At 42.8% G+C, this 26,079-nt stretch overlaps 1 protein-coding gene across 2 annotated transcripts in view; it reads left to right on the forward strand.

Moving 5' to 3' along the window:
- The window catches only part of SLX4IP (SLX4 interacting protein), a 179,046-nt gene extending 160,785 nt beyond the window's left edge, over positions 1-18,261 (forward strand). Inside the window, exons 7-8 of one of the 2 annotated variants that reach the window (XM_049651140.1) lie at positions 14,611-14,711; positions 15,792-18,261. In XM_049651140.1, coding sequence (XP_049507097.1) covers positions 14,611-14,711; positions 15,792-16,512 — 822 coding nt within the window. In that variant the 3' untranslated portion in view covers positions 16,513-18,261. The remainder of the gene's footprint in view (positions 1-14,610; positions 14,712-15,791) is intronic. The other variant, XM_049651139.1, reaches the window with a different exon arrangement.
- Positions 18,262-26,079: the final 7,818 nt, after the last annotated feature.

Below are 26,079 nucleotides of genomic sequence, written 5' to 3' on the forward strand. Positions count from 1 at the left end.
TTCTTTCATCTCCCCCCCCCCCCCCCTTTTTTTCTCCCTCAGTGTCTGAATGATTGTTGGTTAGGTGATCCTGGGGGTGCCTATTCAGAACTGCTCTGCCAGGGGATTCTTTGATCCTGTAGAGAAGCTGTACCCAGCTCCCCAGTTCTTAAAGGTGGCTACACAAAAGAACTGCTGATCCAGATCAAGCAGTACAAGGGGAGTAAGCCCTCTCCTTTGGGAGGCAGAACGAGTGCAACCATGTCACCCGCTAATAGCCTTCCCCCAGCACCAGGGAGGTCTGTTACCCTAATATCAGCATCTCTCTCGCCCACCAAGGGGCACTGGTGCAGCGAGATGCTCCGTGTTGCAATAGTTCTGCACCAAGTGCCCACATGCCAGGGATGTGGGAATTGTGATGTGTACTTTGGGAAGAAGGGGCATTATTATGGGATGAGTCACTGTATTTTTCTTACTACAGTTTCTCATAAGAAATCTCGAGGTCCTTGTAGCCTCAGTTTTTGGCCTATTGCTAAGAATGGAGCTGGGAAGTTGTTCTGAGAGTTTTTACCTTTTGTTTTGTTTTGTTTTGTTTCATTTTCCTAGCAATATGAAAAACATAAAGTAAATTTTGGTTGCACTCAGTTATATCCCATTTCAACAATATTTTCTTTCATATTTACAAACCCAGGTCCCTGTGTAGAGGCTGTTTGTTTGTTTGTTTGTTTTTCCTTTTCCTCAAATGTAAAGCTCTGGGGCTTGGGGAAATTAAAAATTATTTATTATTTTTTCTATTTCTTTATTAGAGAAAATAGCCAATAATCACCAAAATAATTACTTTCGAAAATAATGACTTTATTGTGTAAGTAGAACTCTGTATGTATCTGGGACATTTCAGGGTCAGCACAAAGCTATTATCTCATAGAGCATTGGTTACAGGCACACTCACTCTCTGGAGATCTTTCCCATCTGTTCTTACCACCTCACTTTAACATAATTCGCTAAGTGCTGGCTCCATGCCAGGAAGTCTGCTAGGCACTAGGGAAACAAAGAAAAACTAAGAAAGTAGAGTTTGTAGTCTGCCTTCAAGGAGCTTCTAGTCTGCCAGATAGGGGGCACTGAGGGTTATCCTGGTGACCTAAAGATGTATTCTTTCTGCACTGTAATGGATCCTCTGCTATTCAGAAAAATGTCCAAAATTCTGAGTTACTTTCTTACTCTTAAACCTAAGCTATAAGTCTGTGATTCTTTTGGAAATTACCGATGGCATTTAGTATACCAGTGCTGCCCTTGAGTGTATATATAATCAAGATATTGGAGTTCTCTGCCTCATGCTTCACTGGGGTTGTGGCTGAGCTGTGACAAAAGCCATCAAGGTTCAGCAGTCATACCCAGTCACACACGCTAGGCCCTCGCTATAGCATCAGCTGGGTGGAAGGATCCCTGGCGTGTCCTGACGGGAGACACTATTTATGTACTAAATTGAACACTTAAGTCAAACTACTGTTTAATGTTAAAGAACTCTTCTGGTTTATGAGTATAAAATTGAAATGAGAATGAGTCTAAAGAAGTAATAAACTATGCTAGCCTGGGTTATTTTTAGCTTGACTGTCCTAATTGAACCTCTGTGGGCCTTAGCCCTCATCTCTCAGTCAAGGGGGGAGGATATCAAATTATCTCAGAAATCCTTTCTCACACTGAATTTCTTTCAGAGGAAGCAGATGAAAATACAGCTAAAGAAAAACCGTAATTTTGCACAAAAGAGAACTTCACTTGTAGATTTAAAAGCTGTGATAAAAAAAATGGGGGGAGAGTTATATTTTATCTTAGGAAAGATAAAAGAATATATAACGAAACATTTTAGGCCTTATGTTTTCAGAAGAAATAAAATACTTAACAAATTTGACTATGCATTAACTTTATGCCCTTATTGGCAGAATTAAGTTTTTATAAGGAAACTTTGCATAAGTATAAATCAGATCATTTGAGAAAAGAACCCTCCTTTTGTATCAAAAAATTAAATAAGTAGTGGGTGTTTTTTCTAGTTTTTTCATGATGTGTCATAAGCTTTTTAAGAATCCATTCTTCTCATCTTATTGTATTTCCTGAACAATGCTAGTGGTAAATTACTTAGAAGCCATTAACCAGACATTCCTGTAGCACTAGGAAAAGTTCCTTGAGGGGGAAGAGGTTGTTTCCATATTTCACATTTCCCACAGTGTTCTGAACTTAGTTTTTTACTTAATAACTGCTTACCAAAATTGTCCATGTTCATTGTATGAAAACCCTAGAATCCAAATATAAACAAAGAAAGTAAATATTATCCACAACTCCCAACCTAAAGACAGCCTCTGTTAATGACCTAGTCTGTATCCCTCCATACTTGATACTTGATAACTGAGGTCACTATGTACTTATTTTAGCTGAGACCCATTCATTTGTGAATTGTGTGTTTGTGTCCATTTTTCTATTGGTATTTTTGTATTTCACAGACTCCCAACTATATAAAAATTCCTTAAGTAGTAAGAAAAGTAACTTTTAGTGAGTTTATCATTTACCTTTTAATTATATGACACTGTTATGTGGTAGGTGTCTATGTCCTCAATTTTATGGTTTCCATAACAATTTCTGCCTTTGTGATCTTGCTGTTATGGTTTTCAAAGTTGGGCAGACATTTACTTATATTTCCTTGTATTTTTATGTGATTTGTTTTAATTTGTGATGTGAGGTAGTTTTTATTGTGTATATAGATCAGTATTGTGATAATTGGGGTTTTTAGGTTTAAGGGATGAACATGCTTAGTCGGCCTCTACTAATGGGGCCTCACTTTGGGGGTGCACAAAAGAAGGAGGCTTCTCCAGGGACCAGGCTCTCCTTTTGACCTATAGCAGCAGGACTTCTCCAATGCCCTTCATCTTGCCTTCTGCCCTCCCCTTTTCCAGTCACCTGTGGCCAGTGCTCAGAGCCAGAACATGATCTACAGATAGTTGAGGAACATATTGGGCCACACCCTCAACAGGGCCTACAGACAGGCCCCTTTGCTTGGATTGAGACAGAAACTATACAGAAGCCCTTACATGCCCACCCTTATATGGAATGTCTGAGTGAAAATGCTGGTGGTGGGGATGAGTTATTCTATTGGTTTGGTCTATCTAGAATAGTTTTTCTCGACTATGACACAATAATAAATTTTTCTCCAGTCAAATCATTTTTTTAAGATTATCCTTTGCTTATTATATGTTACAGTAAGCTGAGGTTTTATCGTCCTTTGCTAATAATAAAATTCTTTCCAATGATTAACCACCAGTTTTTGTGAATGAGATGGTTCATTCACCCCTGTCTCCAGCACCCCTAAGGAAACTGCCCTCTGCTGAATTAGAATAAGATAGGCCAGATGAGCTGGAGTAGGACATATCTAAGTTAGACTAGCTGGATAGAATAAGTTATGATGGGATGTCTCTCAGCCCTCTCATCCTTTGTGCTTGTTCCCCACAAAGTACCTTTCCTGTGCACAGACCCAGGGAATGAAACAAGTAGAAAAGAGATCACACTTGAAATTAAAAGGCCTAGCTTTGGCCACTGCCTCTCTCCTCACTCCCTGGATGACCTTGGACAAATCATTTGGCCTCTCGGAGTGTTGGGCTCCTGACTTCTTGAGCAGAGGTAAAAGTGATGCCTACTATACAAGCCTTCCCAAGTTTTACTAAGGATCAAGTGAGATAGTGAATATAAAAATGTCTTCTCAACTAGAAAGTACTTATGCAGTATTAATTATATTATCATTTCCATTCTTCCCCGAAAAGTAGTTAATGTAAATGTCATTAACACCAGATTAGTAGATTGTTATATATCTTACCCTGCCTGCTAGAAATGGTAATATCCATCTGCACGTAGTATTTTGCCAAGAAGCTCAGCACTCTCATTTTTTATTTGTCTCCACTTGACAGCCCAGCTTCATTTTGCAGCTATAAAAACAAGTACCAAAAAGTTAAGTTATAAACCCTCATTTAGCCAGCAAGTCAGTGATGAAAGAGGGGTACAATAAGAGTGTAAACCAGTGACCTTCGGTAGGAGCTCTGTGAACCAACATCCAGATTAGGAGGAGGGGTGGGGACCACCAGCTAGAACACCTTTCATTTCCAGTAGCTGCCAGTAGACTCACAAGGAGATACAGCTTTGGAGGAAGGACCCACTCACTTCTCCGAGGTACACAGGAATTGGGAGTCCACAGACTTCTCAGGCCCAAATTCCGAAAAGCTCACATGTTCATCTGAACACCCACAGTGATCACACAGAGTTTGATGTGCAAGTGGATTGTGTTTAGAAAGTTCATTTAGTTAGCAGATGATTTAGAATTCAGTACACATTTTCCCAAGGAACCCATGTCATAAATGGGGTGAGGTTCCCAGACTCGTTCACAGAAGCTGTTACTGTCATGAGATGGGAGTCTTGGAAAGGGGGTCTTGCTGTCTGTTCAAGAGCAATGGGAAGAGCTCTTCCTTGTACGTCCCTGGGCAGAGGGCCAACTCTGAGCAGAAGTTTGAAATAAGGCAGTCATCTGTGATGGCTTCTCTCTGGCTCTTCTGCCTCTTTCCCACTGGCCACCAGGGCTACTGTGGGCTGTCTTCTGGCCAGCCCTGCCACCTACACGGCTGGATACACACTTACCCACCTCCCTCCTTACCCATCCTCTCCAGCCCCACACACTCACCCATGGGAGATGTTAGTTAGGGAAGACAATCATCACCCTGAATAAAGGGCTAGCAACCTTCCTGCCAGGTGTTGGCATTTTTCAACCACAGATCTCTGTGTGAGGAGGTGTTTTTGAATTAGGAGACCCCCCAAAGGTGGGGTATCTCTGCCTGAGGTAGTTCCCATTAAGTTTCCATTTTTCACAGATATTTCCCTTCTGCTTTTACACTGGACACTATTAACCTGTGATTCATGAATTCCCTGAAATTAAAAAAAAAGTTGTATGTGTGTGTGTGTTTTAATGTTTTTCTAGTCAAAGTTAAATAGCTTTCATTCATTTCTCAGAGTGGTCAATGATCCCCACCCCACCCCCGTCCATCATGAAGAAGCACAGGTCCCAAACCTACAAATTCTTTAAAGTCTCCAAGTTTCATTATGCTTATAAGGCACCAGAGACTCAACAGTGGGGCCTAGGGGGACGTTCAGGATTTATTTTTAGGTTCGCGAGGGTTAGGTGAATGTAAACTGGAAAATCCCTATGAAATGTGTACTTCCTGCAAAAGAACTTCCTTGATTTTTTTCACTGATTTCATTTTCAGGTTAACATTCTTTGCAACTATTTATTGGTACTTCCCTAGATCTACACAAGACAGTTTCATAGTCATCAATTCAGAATCAAAGAAAACTTCAAAATTTTTATTTAAAAACAAAACAAAACTAGAGTGTTTGCTGCTGACTCAGGCGGCAGTGGCTGCAGCAAGCCCATGTCTCCACTCTCCCTTAGAGACCTGTCCTTTCCCAGGAAGGCAGAGAAGTGGAGGGCTCAGAAGAGGGACTTGGGTGCAGAGAAACAGAATGAAGCGAAACACTTGTCCCTCACTGTAGGAATTGGACAGATGACTTAGCCTCATAAGGCATCAGTTTCCTCATCTCTGAAATGGGGAAGGTCACGTCCGCATCTTGGGCATCTCACGAGGACTCACTTGTGCCGGTCCCTATATTGAGTGCTTTGCCAGTGGTGTCTCAATACAGGCGCCTTCCATCCTTAGCATCTTCAGAGAAAACGACATGACTTAACAGTGGAATTCATGAGATACCCCTTCCATTTGACCTCTTAGCCTGAGTTCCTTTGAGTCAATATGTATATATATGTCTCTCTACATTCTTTTAATTGTTCGCTACTACTCTCTCCACCTGTTTTACCCTTTTTACTTCCGTAACTGATTAATTACCAAATAATTTAAGAAAATATTAGAAGTGAAATTTGGGAAAGAGAGACCTCTTTCTCATTTTAAGATGTGTGGCTTCTGTATGGTCATGGTGCATCGTGGTCTAAGATTGTGGTCACTGTCAGAATTCATGCTGTGCTGGGCTGCTTTTCTGCAAGTGACTCAACCTTCCCTGGCATGTCACATTTCAGAATGCTTATGCTCCTAAAAATGGTTGGACATCGCACTAAAGTTTAAGAATAACTTTTCTTGGGGCACCTGACTGGCTCAGTCAGTGGAGCGTGCAACTCTTGATCTCGGGGTTGTGGGTTCAAGCCCCATGTTGGATGTAGAGATTACTTTAAAAAAATAAAATCTTAAAAAAAAAGGCATAACTTTTCTTTTTGCCTTACAAAAAAGCCTTGAAGAATTGAAAGTGGCCTAGGTTTATACTGTAATGTTTTATTTGCCTCCCAAATAAGTTGACAATATATTACTTTCACACCGCTTTTATTGTTTGGGAAAGACTTATTGTTTTCAGAGAGCTGTCACATACAATAACTTATTCAATGTAACAAACCTGAGAAGAGATTGTATCAGTCTTGAACCTTTTAGTTTTCAAGTGACAGGAAGGCCAACTCGAAATGGCTTAGCAAAAAAAGGAAGGTTTTTGGCTCATGTGCCTGAAAAGTCCAGACTTCAGGTATGGCTTGCTGATCAGAGGCACAAAGAATATCATCAGGACTGTTTCTCCCATCTTCTGGCTCTGTCTTCCACAGTGTTGGCTTCATTCTTAGCCAGTATGTGGTGGTTGGCTCTGGTACCTGCAGGTCCATGGGAATAGAGAGCAGGGTTCTTCCCAGGGCTCCTTCAACTCATGTATGTCTTTGAGGTTCATGAATCCAGTACTTTGCTTGGCCTGGATGGGATCACAGGCCCACCTCTGGAGCCTGGTGTGGAGACAGGGCCTCCTGAAAATGCATGGACATTGGACGGAGACTAGAGACAAAATCTGAATATTGTTTCCAGAAAATGAATGAGTGTCCACTGTAGAGATATTATTATCATTCCTCTTTTCTAGACAAGGAAGCTGATGTTCAGGGAGGTAGCTTGTCCAGATCTTACTTCAGAGAAGAAACTGAGAGGGGGTTAGACCCAAGGACTTCCGACTTAGCATCCTGTACTCTTTCTACAACTCCCATCTTTGACTGTGATGGCAGAGGAACCACTGGGCACAGTGGAAAGAGCACTGCACAGAGGGCCAAGCCTTCTCGACACACTTCTGCCCCTAGCTAAATGTGTGGGCTTAGACACGTAGTCTCTTGGGTCTCATTCTTCTTGTCTGTCAAATAGGGACGATACCTGCCTGCCAAATAACTCAGTAGATGTAGGGGAAAGGACTTTAATCGTGTAAGTTCTTTAAAAATGCAAAGCATCCTTGCCTTCTCAAAATCTATTTATGTTCTCTGTAGGTACCAGGTTTTCTTTTACAGGAATGTCAAGAAAATGTGCTTAGAACTTCCCACTTTCTAAAGTGTGCTTCACACACCTTATTGCACTTAAATTTCCCAAACAGTCCTGAAGGACAGATGAGAAACCCACCATCGGGGAGTTGAGAGATGGGCCCTGGGACAAGCAACCAATGAATGCCAGACATTGGCTTCCATCCCTGCTTGCTGTGCTCCCTGCCTCATCCCAGGAGGGCTAACCTGTTTTGATCAACTCTGGGTATATGTGATCATGAAGAATTCAGACACAGTAACATTTTGAATGTGACCTAAGACTGTGTATTCTTTTTTTAATTTTTTTAAAATGCTTATTTATTTTTGAGAGAGAGACAGTGTGAGCAGGGGAAGGACAGAGAGAGAGGGGGATACAGAATCCAAAACAGGTTCCAGGCTCTGAGCTGTCAGCACAGAGCCCATTGCAGGGCTCAAACCCACGGAAGGACCATGAGATCATGACATGAGCCAACGTCGGACGCCCAACCCACTGAGCCACCCAGACGCCCTTTAAGACTGGGTGTATTCTAATATTTTATTATGAGTTACCTGCTTAAAAAAATTTTTTTTTAATGTTTGTTTATTTTTTGGGAGAGAGAGAGAGCATGAGCAGTGAAGGGGCAGAAAGAGACGGAGACACAGAATCCTAAGCAGGCTCCAGGCTCTGAGCTGTCAACACAGAGCCCACCACGGAGCTCAAACTCACGAGCTGTGAGATCATGACCTGAGCCGAAGTCGGGCACTCAATCAACTGAGCCACCCAGGCGCCCCAAGTTACCTGCTTTTAAAATATTCTGGTTGAGTTATTAATTATTTTCATTTAGGGGTGAATAAAATAGCATCAGAGGAAACTCATGTACATAACCATAAGAAAAGAGATCTCAAGAGTAAATGACTGAAAGCACCACATTACCGTGTTAAGTACTGCTGTGAGAAAGACCTTGATGGCTCTGAAAAGTTTCTTTTCCTGCCTTCTCCCTTTATTGCCTTCATATCCAGCAGGGTGTTCTGTAGTCCTGAAAACAAGATTTTGGTGGGAGAGCTCCTGTCTGTCATCCCTTCTAAGGGTGGCTGTGAGGGGTGCTGGGAACACCACACTAGGGGCCACACTGGACTGCTGTACACCCACAGGGCTCTTTGACCTGCAGTCAGGTATCATGTCCCCAGGGACCTTCCCCTACAGTTCCAACCTAGACTAATACTGATGTCCCAGGGCCTCAGGGCTGGTGCTTGAAAGCTGAAGCAAGGTTTTCCTGACAGAAGCCCCATTTATCAGATGAGAAGGGGCATTGCCATCTGTGCTGTTTGTTCATGTTGAATGAGGTCCCTGGAGTGTGGGAGTAGCAGTGTTACTTGCCTCATCAAGCTCTTCTGAGGTGACATTGATGCGTATATGCAAAGCTTCTGAAACACCCAGCTGAAACTTGGCACACGGTAGCTCATCACATCCTCCAAATATGCCCAGAATCGTCAGCAATGCACCCTCCATTAACCAACGCCCCAATCCAGGCACTACCCCATTTCAGCGTTCCCCCTTACTGCAGAGCCCTTCTAAAGTGCCCAGCCCTGCATGGCCCGGTACTATAGCCACTGGCCACATCTGGACATTGAGCATTAGAAATGTGGCGAGTCAGAAATGATGTCCTGTAAATGTCAGATGCATACCAGATTCCAGACTTAGTATAAAAATATAAAATGCCTCAATATTTTTATATTACATGCTGTAATAATAACATATATTGAGCAAAATAGTATATATTATTGAAATCTCATTTTACCAGTTTTCTTTTTACCTTTTTAGTGGTCCATAGAAACTTTAAAGTCACCTACAGACCATTACATTCCTACTGGAGACTTCCGGTTTCCACTATGTCTCCACTTCACTATTGAACCCATCCATCCCAAATAGTCTTGGGCCCTAGCACTTCACCAAAAACAGCCCTTGTCAAGTCACCTTCTACTGGTTAATTGTCACTCCTAACCGCGCGGCATATTTGTGGAAGTGCTGTCGCTTTCAGTGAAGCACTTTATTCTCTTGCCTCCAGGGACATCATGTTACCTTGATTTTTCTGTTTCTCCACTGATGATTCCCTCATGGACTGCTTTCCTTAATCCTCCTCCTCATCTTCTTTTTTCTTATCCAAACTCACTCCCCAGTGGACTTCATCCTCACTGAAGACTTTATGTACCATCTTCGTGGACTTCCCAGCTTTGTGTCTGCAGCCCAGACCTCTCTCTTCCTGAACCGGTATCTTAACTTCCTGCTCAGCATCTCTGGATACCCAGGAGGACTGTTCAAGTTTACATTATCTAAAATTGATTTCTTGGTTCCACATCCCCAAGCCTGCCCCTCCCCCAGTACTTCCTGTATTGGTAAAGGCTAATTTCCTTCATCCACTTATTTAAACCACAAATCTTGGAGTCATTCTTGACTTTTCTTCTGACTAACTATATCCAGTCCGTTGACATATTCTGTTGGGTCTTCCTTCAAATTATATTTCCAGTCTAACCATTTCTTACCGTCACCAGCCTCCTGAAAGACCCCCTCCTCTCTGAGTGGACTTTTGTAGTAGTCTAATCACTGATCTCTCTGAGCCCATCTGCCCCTCAGCTGCTCCCAGAGTGATCCTTTTAAAATGCCAAGTCCATTTTCTTCCTAGAAACTTCCAATGGCACATCATCTTCCTTAGAATAAAATGTGCCATCCTTATAAAAGCCATATGTGATTTGCCCCTCTTACACACCACCACCAATGCGCGCGCGCGCACACACACACACACACACACACACACACCAGTTACCTGCCCTCCAGCCCCTTCCTCTGGTTTACTGCCCTGTTTCTCCTCTCCCTCCAAGCATGCTCTGTCTTCCTTGGTGTTCATGCTTCTCCCTGCTTATGCACACTATGTTCTCGTGGCTCATCCTCCACTCATCTCTGGGTAAAGCTCACCTTCTTACCTTCCCTCACCAACGTGCCTAATAAAGACTTTGGAGGTTTGTATTCCCTCATAACATCATAACCTTTTGACATATCATATGTGTATTTGTTTCTTGTCTTCCCCATGGAATGGAGGCTCTGTGAGAACAGGGATGTTTTCTGTGAGTCCACATATTTTTCCACAAGGGCCTCAAAACAGTGTTTGATACAGAGTTCAGTGTTGTCTGATTGGATGATTCTGCCAGACTCTGCTCAGTTACCACATCCATCCATGCCCCTGTAGAGTGGGCATCAGAATCGCTTGGGAGATTGCCTAAAATGCATATATGCCTTGACTCCAGCCTGTGGAGATCCAAATGCAGTAGATTCTGGGGTAGAACCCTGAACATTTTTTGACAAGCTTCCCAGGTAATTTTGATGCCTGAGGTAATTGGACCAGACTGCCAAGCACTGCCTCAGTGTACCACTTTTCATTTGTTTATCTGCTGCTCTGCTCTGTCGAGAATTATTTCATGTGTGTCAGCAGTGTTTGAATCACCTGGGAACCTAAATATAGGTCCAATAGCCCCACCCTAGATCTGGTAAATCAGAACTTCCAGGGGTGGGTCTTGGGAATCTATATTTTTTGAAAAGCTCCCTTGGTGCCAGTCTTCCCAATAGCCTTTGGGAGCCTCAGCTGTGTTTTACAGACTCCTTGAGGAGGTTATAAACTCAAGAGCAGGTGTTTCTTACATCTTTTTAGGCCAACTTCTCTCCTCATCCCTCATTAATCCAACAGTGTTCTATTCAGAAGTGATATTCAGTAAGTCACTATGGAGTGAACACTTTGGTTTATCCACAATTTCAATTTACCTTTGTAACTTGTACATCAACCAGTATTCCTGACTACATTTCAGTCCAGCCCATTCTCTGATTAGAGGCAGGAAACATATCTTAGCTGCCTTGCTAATTCTGGTAGGGACTCTTTGCAGTCTTTTTGTCCAGAAATTTAAAATGTGTTTCCCAGGTCAGACCAGACAGCGCTGAGGTAACATCACCCATTTTCATACTTAAACACTCACCTGTTCAACCTTCCTTTTGGGCCTGTACTGGAGCGCACATGCTTTGGCTGTCCTCAACCTCAGGGTGCATCCAGTAGACTGCAGAGCATCCCTGGGGATGGCAACAAGACCCGACCTCTTGCTCTGGAAGCCTGCCTGGGCTGCTTAGTCTCTTGAGGAAAAGTATCCCCCTGCATTAGACTCCCTGTGGGGCCTATGGCCCTGTCCTACTTCTGTGTGGTTTTGTCCTGGTTTTTGTCCTAGACACCTCTTTACAGATGGAAAGTTTAAAACTAAAAGTGTTAACCAAAAATTAATAAATGGGTGGGGAGTGGATGGGGCAGCTGATAATATATGCAGAATTTTATTCCTTGGCTAGACTCAGAGCTAGCCTCTAGGTTAAGAAGAATCACTGATGAAGGCCCAAAGAAAGCCCCTTGGTTAACCTGTTTCTTAAATATCCAAGTCCCCACAGAGTGTGTACTCTGGACTTTGGATGGCCAACTAGTAACCTTTTTTTAATATATTGACTTTGTGTGTATTCTTTGCGGAAGATGTCAGGGTCATTATTCAAGGCAGAATATAAAAAGGAGTCGTGTCATTTAGGTAAGCCCAAGAAGCACTTCCCAGCACACACTGTCTGTACCTTAGAATTTTGCCTCTGGATAAGCCACAATTGCATTTTGATGCCAGATGTGAGAAGCCATTAGTAATCAGGACAACTCCCTTGGGAAATTTTGTTCCCAGTCCCTGTTCCAGAGGATCACTGTTTCCTCTGGAATATTTGTTTGAGGGGCTCTGCAGGCTGCGATTTAGTGACAAAGGGGAATGAATTGACCTTAGAAAAATAAGAATGAAAGATTTCTAATGAGGTCTGACAGTTCAAGGACTGAAGACTAAAGAAGGAGTCTAAGCTTTTTTTATTTTCCTGCCCACCCAGTCTTCATACAAATGTAAATATGCCTCCTTCAACAAATTGCCAAATGTGGTTTTAATTTGTAAGCAGGAGACCCTGACTTGCCTTTTTCTTTTCTTTTTCTCTCTCTCTCTTTTTTTTTAAAATGAAGTCACAGGTTTTGCACTTTTTGAACTGGACTTTTCCTTCTGTCACTGCATTGCATTTTCTGTTGTCCTTTTCCTTCCAAGGACATTTTCCCTATTGTTTGTGATCAGAGGAATTTGGGATGAGAGTCAATTGTCATGTCTCTTAAAGAAGTTTTTGAAGTTCCCATAGGAAATGCATAGTGCTTTTTAAACTTAGTTTAAAAAATAAATAAATAAATAAAGGCAGAGATTGAATCTAGTGTGAGATTTGAAGTGTCACCATCACGGCATCATACTTTATGTGGTCGACGCAGTATCCATTGTTGTTATTTATGACCCTGTCTGCCTTCCATTGTGGACTTCTTCAAGCCTTGGGGAATTTACATCATTCCTAATAGCAAAAGGCTTTCTGGTTCCCACAGAGCTGTTCAAAGCCTGACTCATGCTCCTTATGTTAATTGTTCAGCTCTGAAAATACAGCACTTACAGGGTGTGGTCGTAAGGGGAAAATCTACTGTACTTATAGGGCATGTTTAGAAGTGTTTCACACATAAATCTCAGTCTCTCTCCCTCTCTCTTCCTCTCCCTCTCATTTAACTTTACTGTAGCTCTGTCTGGTCAACTAGTGAGTCTTAGGGGGAGAAAGGGAGAAGCATCAAAATGCAGTATAGTCCAATAAAACCTATGGTATTCTGTTTACTAACTCTTAAAACTGATTTAGGTTATACCTGGATATGACTATGAGTGACATTGACCCAGGTCTGAAACCATAGGCGGGATTGGGGGGAGCTAAAGGTTCGTGCTCAGTGGTACCCTGTACCACTGATTGGGCAAAGGTCATAGCATCAGCCTGTGGGGCATCCAGGTATACTGATGGCTGCCGTCTACCAGGCATTCTGGGACTGCCATTGTTAATTCCAATGTAAGTCTAAAGCAAGGGACCCACTGATAATTTCCCAAAATTCTTCCTTATTTCTACAGCATTTTACTATGGAATTTGATGGAGAAGGATACTTAGTGTCACAGGAAATGAGAGAAGTTAACACCTTGTCTGGATTATCTACTTGCTTAACAAAAAGGAAATGATTCCAAAACTATGAAATAGGTCAATGTTGGCAAATATTGGGAGTTTTTTTTACATTTTATAAGTACTTTTTTTTTTAGCTTATTTCTTTATTTTGAGAGAGAGAGAGAGAGAGAGAGAGAGCGTGCGCGCAAGAGCGAGCATGCAGGAGGGGCAGAAAAAGGGAGAGACAGACTCCCAAGCAGCCTCTGCACTTTTAGCAGAGCCCAACACAGGGCTCAAACTCATGAACTGTGAGATCACAGTTCTCAGATGAGCTGAGATCAAGAGCCAGACACTTAACCGATTGAGCCACCCAGGTGCCCCGTTTTTATAGGTACATGTACTTCCATATGAAGCCTCCATGGGAACATATAAGAATAGATACACAGATAATCTATGAAATATGCAAAATTGTTGCAGTGCTTAGTTTAAGAAAAACTCCCAGTTTTTTAGTAGCCAAGAATCACAAACTTCAGTGTTCAAAGTATCCACTAAAATCTTAACTCTTTATGCAGCCTTGAGTATTGCAAAGGCCACATTCTGTATTTTTGTAAATAGAGAAAATGTGTGGAATTCTTAGGAATCAGGGTCCAGACCACTGTGCCAACGGATCTTAACCGTTGTCTGGAAGATCAGAGTTCACAAATATGCTGCTGCCCGGCCCTGCAGTTCTGGGCTTTGTCACAGTTTGGGCCACAGAGATATCAGATATTGGCTAAGGGTGCCTCTGTGGCTCCGTCAGTGAAGCATTTGACTTTTGATCTCAGCTCAGGTCTTCATCTCTGGGTTGTGAGTTCAAGCCCCTGTTGGGCTCTGTGCTGTGCGTGGAGCCTACTTAAAAAAAAAAAAAAAAAAGGTATTGGACAAGAGTTCCCAGATGGTCTGGAACCAGTGTCCTTTCTCTTACAGCCTTGTATGTTTGTGGTGTGTATTAACGTTATGAACTGTATTGGATAGGAGTCCAAGTAAGTGACAATTTACCAAAATGTTCTAGATTTTTTAAACGTAAAATAGTCTAACACTAAGCAGTTTCATCTGGTCTTCACAAAAATCTGTTCACTGGGGCATTCAAAGTATAACTGTTTTTTCTCACGTTCAGCTAATAGATTTCTGGTTGAACCTTTGTTATCTTTTGGAGTAGACAGAAGGAGCTCTCCACGGAGCGTCTGATTATCTTGCTGAGTGTGCCGAGAGTCCACTTCCTCCCAGTGCAAAGCGCAAGAGAAATGCTCTGAAAGAAATGTAGGTCCAACAAATTCTTCTTTTTCTCCTTTTTGACTGTCCGTGTGTATGGATACATGACATGAAACCTAGAATTCCACAAGAGTTTATGGAAACCAATCACAAAACCCCCTCTGGCACCAACTTTACCCTAAGTTCCATGCTTGCTCTTCTGCCTGCCTCCTGCTTTCTGGACAATAGGGAGCAAGTTCTTGCTTCACAGGTGTGTTGCAAGGAGTAATTAATTACAAGCACTTTGAAGATGAAACACACCTGTTTGGTGGTGTGTTTCATACCACTTTCCGAGTGACTATAGGTCGATCTAAAAAAATACATTCCTTTCCTAAAATGCAGGTTCTCATTCTAAGATAATTATGATAATCCTCGCACCCCTGATCAGGAACAATAAGAACCTGTGTGTGTGTGTGTGTGTGTGTGTGTGTGTGTGTGTGTGTGTGTTTCCAGACTAAAGCTTAGCCAAAATAAATATTTCAGCTTCAGTGTTTTGAGTTTGCTTTGGTGGTTTAAGAAATTTCTTACTATTCACAAGCCTGCAAGTCTGTGTTGAAGTCAAATCTCTAGTTTCTCAATTTTCCCCCTGCAGTTGCTATCCTGTTCCTCAAAGTGAATTTTACAAAGTGAGTGAAGTTTACATTGTCTTTTATGTGTGCTGTAGAAAAAGTGTGTGTGTGTGTGCACATTCTTGCATACAAACACACACATATGATATGCTTTGGATGTATCTGAACATTTGCTTCTGGGGAAAAATGTCAACATATCAAATTTAGGCAATATTGACCCTTAACATCTGAAATGTATACTTGTCTTCCTTAGTTAAAATAGATCCATCATAACTCGAGTATAACTACAGTGATAACCTAGTGATCAATAAACAAAGCCTGTCCTCATATATCCTAATAACTAATCCTAGTGTGTCTGTTGCTTGATCCAGTCTGAATTTAAACATCTCACTCAGGGACTTTTCTGGATTTGCTTGGGAGGTAAGGGAGAAGGAAAGTAGCCCAAGCTCCTTCTCCAGGGATAGGCAATGTGTCAAGGGCAGCTTTACGAAACAAAACAAAAAATCTTTCTTTGTTTTAGTGTGAGAAGAACTGAAACAAAAAGCAGCGTTGTGAGCAAATCACGGAGCAGCCGGGACATTGGGGGAACAGCTAGTGACCCAGTGATTGCAGAGATAGCGAGGAGGAGGGGTGACAGTCAGGCTTCAGCCAGTCCCCCATCAGAGTCCACAGGACAAGCAGAAGATAACATAAAGGCAGCTGAGAGCCACTGGGGGCTTCCTGTTCAAAAGCTGGAAAATGTTCATCAGACCCAGCCAGAAGACGCTAGCAGCCAGCAAAAACCTCATCATGGGGAGTGGTCAGAGACAGGGCTTCTAAGCAGGAGCCCCGTCTTTAGCTGTGAGTCAGCATTGCCAGGTCCAAAACAAAGTCCACAAGGGGCCAGAACACAACAGAAACGCAGGAACCTCGGCTCTGCGGAAGACGTCGACCACCACAAGAGAGTTTCTCTTGGAAGTGATCGATTAGTCCCAAGAGAAATAATAGGGGAAAAAAGCAAAGCTGTCAGGGTTTTGCCAACTTCAGAGCTGTCGGATCCGGGGTTACTTTTGAAACAAGGTTTGGCAAAAACGGCGTCTAATGAAGAGTTGCATGTTTTGGAAAATCTCTCCTCTGGACATCTTACGAAAAATAAGCTAGGGCAGGCACAGCAAACTGGCTCAGCCACAAACACTGAAAGATTATCTGCACTCCAGGGCAGTCCAACCAAGAAAAGAAAGAAGCATGAAAGAGGCCACTAACTTACTAAAGGGGATTGCAGAGATGTAGTTGGGTCTATAGTGGCTGAAGATGTGGAAAGAGAGGGGTCTGTGTAGATGCTGTGATTTTAAAGGAATTAGAATGATTATTTTGTACCGAAAATGTGTATCTGTGTTAGTGTTAGTTTTCAATGCATTCATCTTCAGGAGGCTATATGATTTTTCTAACAATGTTGCTACTTTCTCATACTTTATAACTGTCTTCAGAAAGTTATTTTAGTGGGAAATGGCCATTCACCTTGTCAAGGATGATCCCATTCTTGAAGGACCTGCCTGAAGAAACCAACCATGTGCTTTCTTGGCCCATCACTGTGCACACCGTATGATGGGCTATATGAAGACAGGTCCATAGTGCAATATCTAGGGGTACAATTTCTCCTCCTGTTCCTCAGCCTGAATTGAACAGAAGTGAAGGAACAGGCTAGCCGTCTTCAACATCTGGTTCTGGGCCCAGCATCACTGTCTAAAAATATGTTAGAAAGGCCCATCTTGGACCCCACCCCAGGCCTACTGAATGAGAAACCCTGGGTGATTCTGAAACATGCTCAAGTTTGAGAACCACTGGACTAATTGGAGACTCCCTAGTGTTTCTTTCCTCAATACTGGCTACCATGGCCTCCACCTCATCAGCTGGGGCCCACATGTGGACATGCACACCCTTGTGCTCCCTCAAACTTGTAAAACACCTGGGTTCAGCCTATGAGCAGCTCTGTTCCCAGGTTCTCTACAGCACTGTGGCCGCTGCACCCACAAAACTGTTAATTACCCTAAAATTACTAGAAGTTTATGGCTAATTTGACCTTGCATTAGAGGAAGAGAGTAGAGGGACAGGCTTGCTCTTGCTTGTAGCTCAGGCGTGTCCCTGCCCCTGCACTTGCCCCCACCTCTGAGATTTTGGTTAGGTTCAGGAAGGATTCGAACCCAAGGAGAGCTCAGTGGCCAGAGTTTCCGGTTTCCCATTTGGAAGGCATCACAGGCAGTTTCAGTTTCAAAACAGGAGCCTTCCGTTTGCACTGTCACCCACTAATGTCTCCAGTGGGCTTGCTGAAATGTCAGAGTGAATCATAGCAATGACTTATTTTGGATGGACACCTACTAAAGATTTTGTTAACCCAGTTTCATTCTAAAATAGGGGAAAAAAACATATTCACAGGCCACCCATCAAATACATCTTTTTTTCTACTCAACATTGTGTGGTCCTTTGAAGTAGCACCTCCCTAGTAACAAGGAAAATCAAGTATATTCCCAGAGTGTTGGAGTTAGCAGAAAAATAACCCAGAAAAAGCCTAATGTAATAAAAGAATATGGAAACAGACACAGTGTTGGTGGTTTGTGCTTAAGACTAATTATGGTTACTCCTAGCTCATTCTGTGCTTCCCCATGTCTCTTTTCCCACTTGTGTTGTAGGGTATTACTCATTAAGAGGCAGCCATATTTCATGGCACCATCTTGGGTCATGAAGTTCAGTGTTGGTCACTATACTTGGCCATGAATGTAGATCCTATTCCTTTGATATTCCCCACCTTGCCTGGAAACCTGTTCCCTTCATGTGGTCCCAGCCTCATGACCTTCACTCACTGGGAACGTGGCCCCATGCACTGCTGTCCTTTCCTCTTCCCATCCCTAGGTTTTTTTTCCTGCTCTTAGCTGATTCCAAGCAAAGCATTCTGTGGGAAAAGAGGGAACCCAACAGGATACTAACCACAGTGGAGCAGATTGTGCTCATCCAGTTGGGGTAGACTGCACAGGATGGAAACCTCAATCTCCATGGTCTGTGGGGGGCCCCTGCTGTTAGAGAGACAGCAATTCTAGGTGTGCTGTTCACTGAAGACAGGAGCACAGTGTGTCCTTGAATCTTCTTAAACAGAATTACTGGAACGGTTTCAACAGGGCACAAGTGATAACCCTGGTGACCGGCCAAGAAACAATAAGCTCCCTGGAAAAGAGTCTAGAATAAAAGACAACGATTTCAGTGCAATAGTTGCTGCCTAACGTACACCTAGAAGGAGATGTTTGAAATGGAGGCAGCAGAGAAAAGCTTTTAATTGAAAAGTTTTTATTTCATTTGTTAACGGGACAAAGCCAATACTTGTGATTTAGTGATTCTCTTTCAAGAACAGCCTTGGCTTTAGGGTTTCGTATATTCGTGAAATAACAATTACTGTGACCTAAGAGGGAAAACAGTACCTTGGGTTGTAGATTGACTGGTCTTTCTCACAGCCTGCATGTACATGGGATTTTCACAGGGTTAATGGAGGGAACAGCTCTCCACTCCACACTATGGCATGTGTTTAAGGAATTTTGCCTCTAAGCATTTTTCTTCCACATGTCTGAAACACCCCCAGATCTCTTGTTACTTGAGTGGTTGTGTGATTCTTTGGATGTTTGGAAGTACAAAGGGGAAGATGGCTGCCAGGTTTTGCTTATTAGCTGGGAAATGCAGAATTCTCTACTCCTGGGAGTGGGGTGTGTGTTGACGTTCTTTATAATCTTATAAATTCAGCATCTGAAAATCTGAGAGCCTGTCAGTATTCTTAATCAAAAAGAACACAGTCTTCAACCACTTACTTAACAACCCAAATTAAATTTATTTTCAAGTCCCTGTAATTCTGATGCTTCGGAGAAATGTTACAGTTTGAACTCCCTAACTTTCTCAGTGGCATTATGGCTTCTAAGTCGCATCCCTGTGCTTTCAGATGGCTTTTTTAAAAAATATATTGATGTCGGATTTTGTGTTGTTTTTTTAAGGTCCATAAACAAGAAATGTCAGAGAATAGTCAGTGTGATTTTTCTTACACGTTTTTTTTTTCTTTGCTGCTAGAGGTTAACTATCATCTAGATATGCATATAAATTGTTAAATGCAAAGAAGCAACCATTTGGGGAGAGAGAAGTGAGTGCTGCAGCATTTTTGTTTACTTATGTTAGTATTAAAGAAGTAAGAAAATGTATTTTATTTTTTATGACAAGAATCATTAAAAACTCTGTTGTTTTTTTTTTAATGTTTATTTATTTTGAGAGAGAGCGAGCGAGCATGAGCAAGCCTGAGCTGGGGAGGAGCAGAGAGAGTGAAAGAGAGAATCTCAATCAGGTTCCGTGCCCAGTTCAGAGCCTGATGTGCAGGGCTACATCTCACAACCGTGAGAGCATGACCTGAGCCGATATCAAGAGTCAGACGCTCAACCTACTGAGCCACCCAGGCACCCCTCTAGTTTGATTTATGGAGAATATAGCTTATTTGTGAATGAGATATCTCAAGATAGGTCTTGGGGACAACAATGGGATCACAGTCAATTGTTTGCTTCTTGTGTCATGTTTGGATTTTAGCATGAGGTGTGCGTCTTATGGCCTTTGACTTTAGAAAGAGCTTGGTGAGGGCAGAGCACGTAAGGGAAGAAAACTCTGTGCCCAAGGGAGTGGCCTGAGATCCCAGTGCCACTGTTGCCAGTTTCCTTGAACTCCCTCTTGGCAGGTCCCACCGTAGTATTTCCACAAAATTGTAGTGAGTGGCCTTCCTTTTGAGGTAACAAATGCCTTTCCCGTGAGCCAAAAATTCTCTCTTCAGTGTTCTGTGACTCGAATATGGAAATCATTTTAATTTCTTCTTTTCTCTTATGAGGAAATTTCCATGCTTGGTTTGTTAAGATGACAGAGTTCATTTCTTGTTACTGAAACACGAATGAATTGAAGCACGGTGGAGCAAGTAGAAAATCAAAATTAAGCTGATTTCCGTTAAATAGTTTAAAATCTTCCTTGAGTACAAAGTAAATCCAGCATTGTAAAGTGAAGTTAATGCAGATAATTACTCAGGACAGAAGTCTAACTGTATCATTGGTATTACAATTTAATGATACAATTAAATTCTTAGAAATCTGCGCAACTCCTAATTTGGTTTCTATATTTATTTAACAAGATGAGGAACAAATATATGTCAATGTGTGCGCTTAACAGAGGGAACTTGAATGGATGAAGTTAGTTATTACCTTTAATTGTTTCAGAAATACTCAGTACTGGACTTTAATCATATTCAGTAAGTTTTATTATGTAGCATGATATTACCATGAATTACTTTATAATCGCCATTAGAATTACTTATCAAAAACCTTGATTCTTTAATTAAACAACAATCAATAAAACCATACATATGACCCCAAGCATCTGATCAGGTGACTATAGGTATGGATTTGACAGGATAATTTTCTTTAGTCAAGTTAGAAAGCCAGACACTGCAGCAATCCCTAGAGGAGCTCTTTTTTTCCATTGCCCATATCCTGTCATTTGTTTTGTTTATATAAGTAGTTTAAATAGTTGTATGTGTCTGAAAGTACATGGGTGAAAGTAGTATGTAGAGGAAATGAACCTGCTTTATGAATAAAAAGTAAAATTGTTTTCAAAAAATAAATTTGTATGTATCACTTTTCTTCAAAACGAGCGACCCCCAAGGAATATACATCCCAGATGCCCTTTTCTGAACATGCTATTTAAAATTATATTCTGTTAGAGACTTCTTCCTCCTTGAAGCAACCCTGAGGTTTTGAACACTGTGTTGAAACAATCCAAGGAGCTCTGCTTCCAAACCGCTGGTTCTAAAGTTGTAGGTTTGGAAAACCCTATGTGGGGTGTTGTGATTAAATGGGCCCCTAAGATTTTGGGGTGGTCTTTACAATGCAAATATGTTCCCACTTCTCCCAATTGTGAGCTAAGATAGATCCCTCTTGTGAGAGGTTAAAGTATGCAACCTTGACTCTCTTCCAGAGATCTTGACATCTCCCAAGCGGATTCATTTCCATTTTCTAAGTGGATCTAGTCCTTGTTCATCACTGAATGAAGTCCTGGGCCAGCTCTTTCTCTACACTGCCTTTTATGACAGGATCCCAGGCCTCTCTGATTGTTTGTATACGTATCTCCCCTTGGATCTGTACAGAATTTTTCCAAGGCATTTCAATCTGAAGTTGGAATAATACATTTGGATAGCTGTTCATGAAATACTGAGAACCATTGCAGCTGATAAAGCAAAAGCGCCTTTCGTAGTGTTTTGCTCGTGCCGGCACACTGGCCATCCTTGCCCACAGGCAGCTGACCTGCCTCGGACCTGGGGTCTGGCTGGGGATCCAGAGACTCTAGATGGCGTGGTGCTACCAAATGCAACCCTGGGTTCAGGCTGCTGCTTTGCCACTAATTGGTTTGTGTGCTTTAGGACAAAGTCACTTAACCTCCCGGGCCTCAGTTTCTCCCTTTGTCAAACAAAATGATCTCTAATATTTTAAGCACCACACTTAAGGTAAATATACCACTCCGATGTGTTAATTTCCGCATCCATTTAAAAACAGGTTTTTTGTACTGGCCACATATTGGGATTACCTGAGTAGCTTCCAGTTAAATCCGAATCCTTGCAATTTGGCCTGAGTATTGGCAGTTTTAAAAGCTCCTCAAATAACTGATTCTCATGAGAAGCCACAGTAAAGAATTATTGTTTTAAAATGTAGGGTGTGTGTAGGTTTAAATACTGGATGTTGAAAGAGGCAGGGTGTGCTCTGAGCAGAGAGTATCCTTTAAACGAGGAGCTTTCTGCAGGTCAGAAGTGTGCCTGCTTTCAAATGAATGAGAAAGGCTTTGGTGACGAGGTGTCAATACGAGTACATTTTAATCATACAAAGAGATGTGTCTTGTCTTCTCCATGAGGCCATGTTCGTAATGCTGCTTTCGACCCGACACATCAGAGCAACTTCATCTTTGCCAACACTGAGAAATTGTTGCCCTTGTACAGCAGATGAGGTTTTAAAGCACCTAAATAATTGTCTAAGGTTTGCCTTTGATCCATGATCATTAATATCACTAATAAGCTCTCAAAAAGTGCGTGTGAATCTCAAGTTCACATTTGGCAGGGCAGTGGAAGAATGAACGCTTTTAAAATAGTTTGGCTCAGAAAGCACATCTGAAATAACCCTGTGGGAAAATCAGGAGAATTTCTCATCCTCCAAAGGATTACCTAGGATGAGATGCTGACCTTGTATTTTAAGTTCAGTTGCATTTCTTAAAACCTCATTCATTACCCAGCCTGATTTATTTTAGTGGGTGAAGTAGGCTGTGGGAGGGGACTCTGGTGATGTACAGTGTTCATGTTTGCCTTTTGTTTTCTCCACAGTTCCCAAAAGATCAGAACATATACATATATTTCTTTAAAACATGCACACAGGCCAGCTTCCTCACGAGATTTACCACAGCTTTCCTCTCAGAAATTCGAGCTGAAGATTGTCTCCTCTTAAGGCTTCTAAAGCGATCCAGCCCCAAAAGGCTGAGTGTGCACAGGGTGAGCAGAGCGCTGACCTCCACCAGGGAGAGGTCAGTTCAGCACACAGGACTCAAAAGGGAGGAAGAAAAAGCCACTCCTCAGCAGGGAGTTTGACTTGCTTTAGGGCAGAAGAGATTTTATAAATAAGTTCCCAGTCTCCCACGCCCTCTCACCAGCTCTTCTATTACTAGTCCTGTCTCTGTGCTTAGACACACACACACACACACACACACACACACACACACACACACACGTACAGATATACATGTGCTTGCACACAGACACAACTCTTACTTCCACTTGCTGCCTCACATTCCTCTCTCCACCTACCCTGGGACCTGTGGGTTGGACTGGCAGACCCTTCTCCAGAGGAGGCAGGTGATGGATTGACTGGGAATTTTTCTAAGCCCAGTGGCTTTGAAGGACTTTTCTCTTCCTCCCTAACATGCTCAGCTGGTGAGAAGCATGCAGAGGGCTCTTTCTCAAACCCACTGTGGGTGCCTGTGAGGATGAATACCAGCCCATCATTCCATTTATCAGGGGGAGAAGGTGAAATGGTGAATTAGGGTGACCTACAGCCTTGACGTGGCAGACTGGGTGTTTGGGCTGTGTTCCCAGTAGGAGGAGCCTAGAAGGCCCTTTGGTAACAATGCCAGAATGAATCGAGGCTTATGAAACAACAGCACTACTTGGATTTGTATGTCTCCCCCCCCCCCCCATTAAAATGCTTCCTGGTGAGCCTTTTCCCAGTGCTTTGTGCTCAGCTTGGTGACTGTCAGAGTGGAGGTTGCAAGGACAAAGCCTGTGACATCTAGAGAAGTGTCCTCCAGTGGCTCCCCAGTGAAAAGTACCCATCAATACGAGAGCACTCCTGGTAGCAAAAGCTCTCCATGTCAGAGTTGTAGGGGGATCTGCTCTTGGGGTTCTTGTTTTGACACTAATTATCTCTAGCTGGAAGAGCCTTGTGGACTGCACCTAACATCTCTATACAGGCTCGAAGACAAGCATACTGTCCATCTGTGAATTTTCTGCATCAGCTCAGCTTTGCTTTCTCTTGAAGATCGTATTTCTCAATACTGGTTTATCAAATTGCATGTTATGGGTTCTGGCTGTTGTTCCGCACATTTATAAGGTCTAATTCTAGGTCCTGGCAACGCTTTAGAAAAGCTTGCTGAATCTGAGAGAAACCTTAGCTTTCTGCCACTCGTTATGTGTGTCCACCTAGGCCAGCTGCCCCTATGAGGGCAAGCTCAGGAAAGAGAATCTGGTAGGAGAGAACGTTAGGCTTGATGTTTAGCTCCTACTCGTCCAGAGGAAATGGCCACTGTGTTGTGAGGACAACCGAGGAAGAAACTTCCATCTAGGGAAAGGATGCTTGGTGGGAGAGTCATCCAATCCTCTGATAACATCATCTAAAAAACAAGTCAAACATTATCACCTTCCATAAGGAGAGAAAACTGGCCCAAGACCGTGTGTTTTGGAGTCCTCCAAGGCCAAGTACCTGAGCTTACCTCATTTGGCTCTAATTATGTAAAATGGTGGAGAGGATAGATATGGAAGACAGAACCATGTTCTATTATTTAGAGGCTGTAGAGATCTGTCTACACTGGCAGAACACAGACTGCGGTAGAATTTAATTGGGAACCAAAGTTTTTTGTGGTCCCGTAGTTCATTCTTGCATGAGTTTTTCTTTCTTCTACACTGATTAGCAAGCACTGAACTGATTGGGGAAAAGCCAATGACTTGTGTTGTCAAGACCAAATACAGCACCTACATGTGACGTAGCCGGGTACAACTCCCTTTGGAAGAGAACTTTGCTGTTGCTGTGTAACAGCCATAAACTTAGCAGCTCGAAATAGTGCAAATTGATTGTACCACAGGTTCTGACACTTTTTAGCTAGATCTCTGCTTCGGGTCTCCTGAGGCTGGAATTAGGGTATCACCCAAGCTAGGCTGTATCCTCATCTGGAGGCCCAACTAGGGAAGGACCTATTCCCACACTCCCTTGGCTTTCTGGCAGAATTCAGTTCCTTGCAATTGTGAGACTGGGGCTCCATTGTCCTGCTGGTGGTTTCCCATAGGAGTTCACTCAGCAGCTAGAGGCCACTCTTTGGTCCTTGCCATGTGGCCTCCTCCATCCCAAGAATGGAGAAACCTCCCTTGTGCTGAATCTCTTCCATTTTGTATCTCCGCTTCTCCTTCTGTGATCAGCCAGAGGAAACTGCTTTTAAAGAGCTCCTCCTGTGATTAGGTCAGCCCCACTTGGAAAATCTCTGTATTTTAAGGCCAACTAATTTGGGACTTTAATTACATCTGCAAAATCCCTTCACAGCAATACTTGGATTAGTGTTTGATCAAATAACCAGGGCCTAGGAATCTCTGGGGGCCATCCTGGATTTCTGTTTAACACCAGATCCAGCAGCCATTATTTAGCTCTTCTCTGAACGGGGCCCAGTGGTAAGAACAGAGAATGCCGTTGGAATCTAGCTGGATTCCTTCATCTTGTAGTGGACTCGACATCCTATCCCAGGATGCTTAGAGAAATAGAGCAGCAGTCTTTCTTCTTCCTGCAGCCCTTGTCATGAATCTGAGCAGCACACACTTGGTCATCACCATTTCACAGATGAGGAAACTTAGATGCAAAGAATTGTGGAAACTTTCCAAAGTTAGTAAATAGCAGAGCCTAGGATCCAGGTGTGTCCACCCCAAAACCCAGAAATTCTGTTGGGCCGCAGTTGTGTAAACCTAACACTGCACGTGGAGAAAATCCCATGCCAGGAATCGGGAAGGAAGAGCTGTGATTGGAATCAAGGAAGTCTGGCTCCAAAGCATGTGCCGTTGCCACTCGGCACGCGGCCTGGCTCTGCACCCCGAGGAGGTGAAAGCCACCGGCCACCGGTCAGGCACATGTGGAGACACAGAGCCCTGGAGGAAACGGTCAGGACCTCTTTTGTTGAGTGTTGTGTTGAGAGCTCACAGGAAGTGCAGAAATAATGGGGCTGTGGATGTGGGGGATGCCGGAGGCTGGGGTGAGGCCTTACCCACCCCCTTTGGGCCCCTTCCCACTGGCTTTCCTTTTCCTCTCACTTTTTCCTTAGTTTTGTGCAGACTTGTAGCAGTTTCACATTCGTGCTCTCTCTTTTCTGTTTTGTGCCGATTCTTTTTTTTAATTTAAAAAATATTTGTTTAATATAATTTATTGTCAAATTGGCTTACGTACAACATCCAGTGCTCATCCCAAGTGCCCTCCTCAATGCCC

The sequence above is a fragment of the Panthera uncia genome (genome assembly GCF_023721935.1).
Source record: "Panthera uncia isolate 11264 chromosome A3 unlocalized genomic scaffold, Puncia_PCG_1.0 HiC_scaffold_11, whole genome shotgun sequence".
NCBI lineage: Eukaryota > Metazoa > Chordata > Mammalia > Carnivora > Felidae > Panthera > Panthera uncia.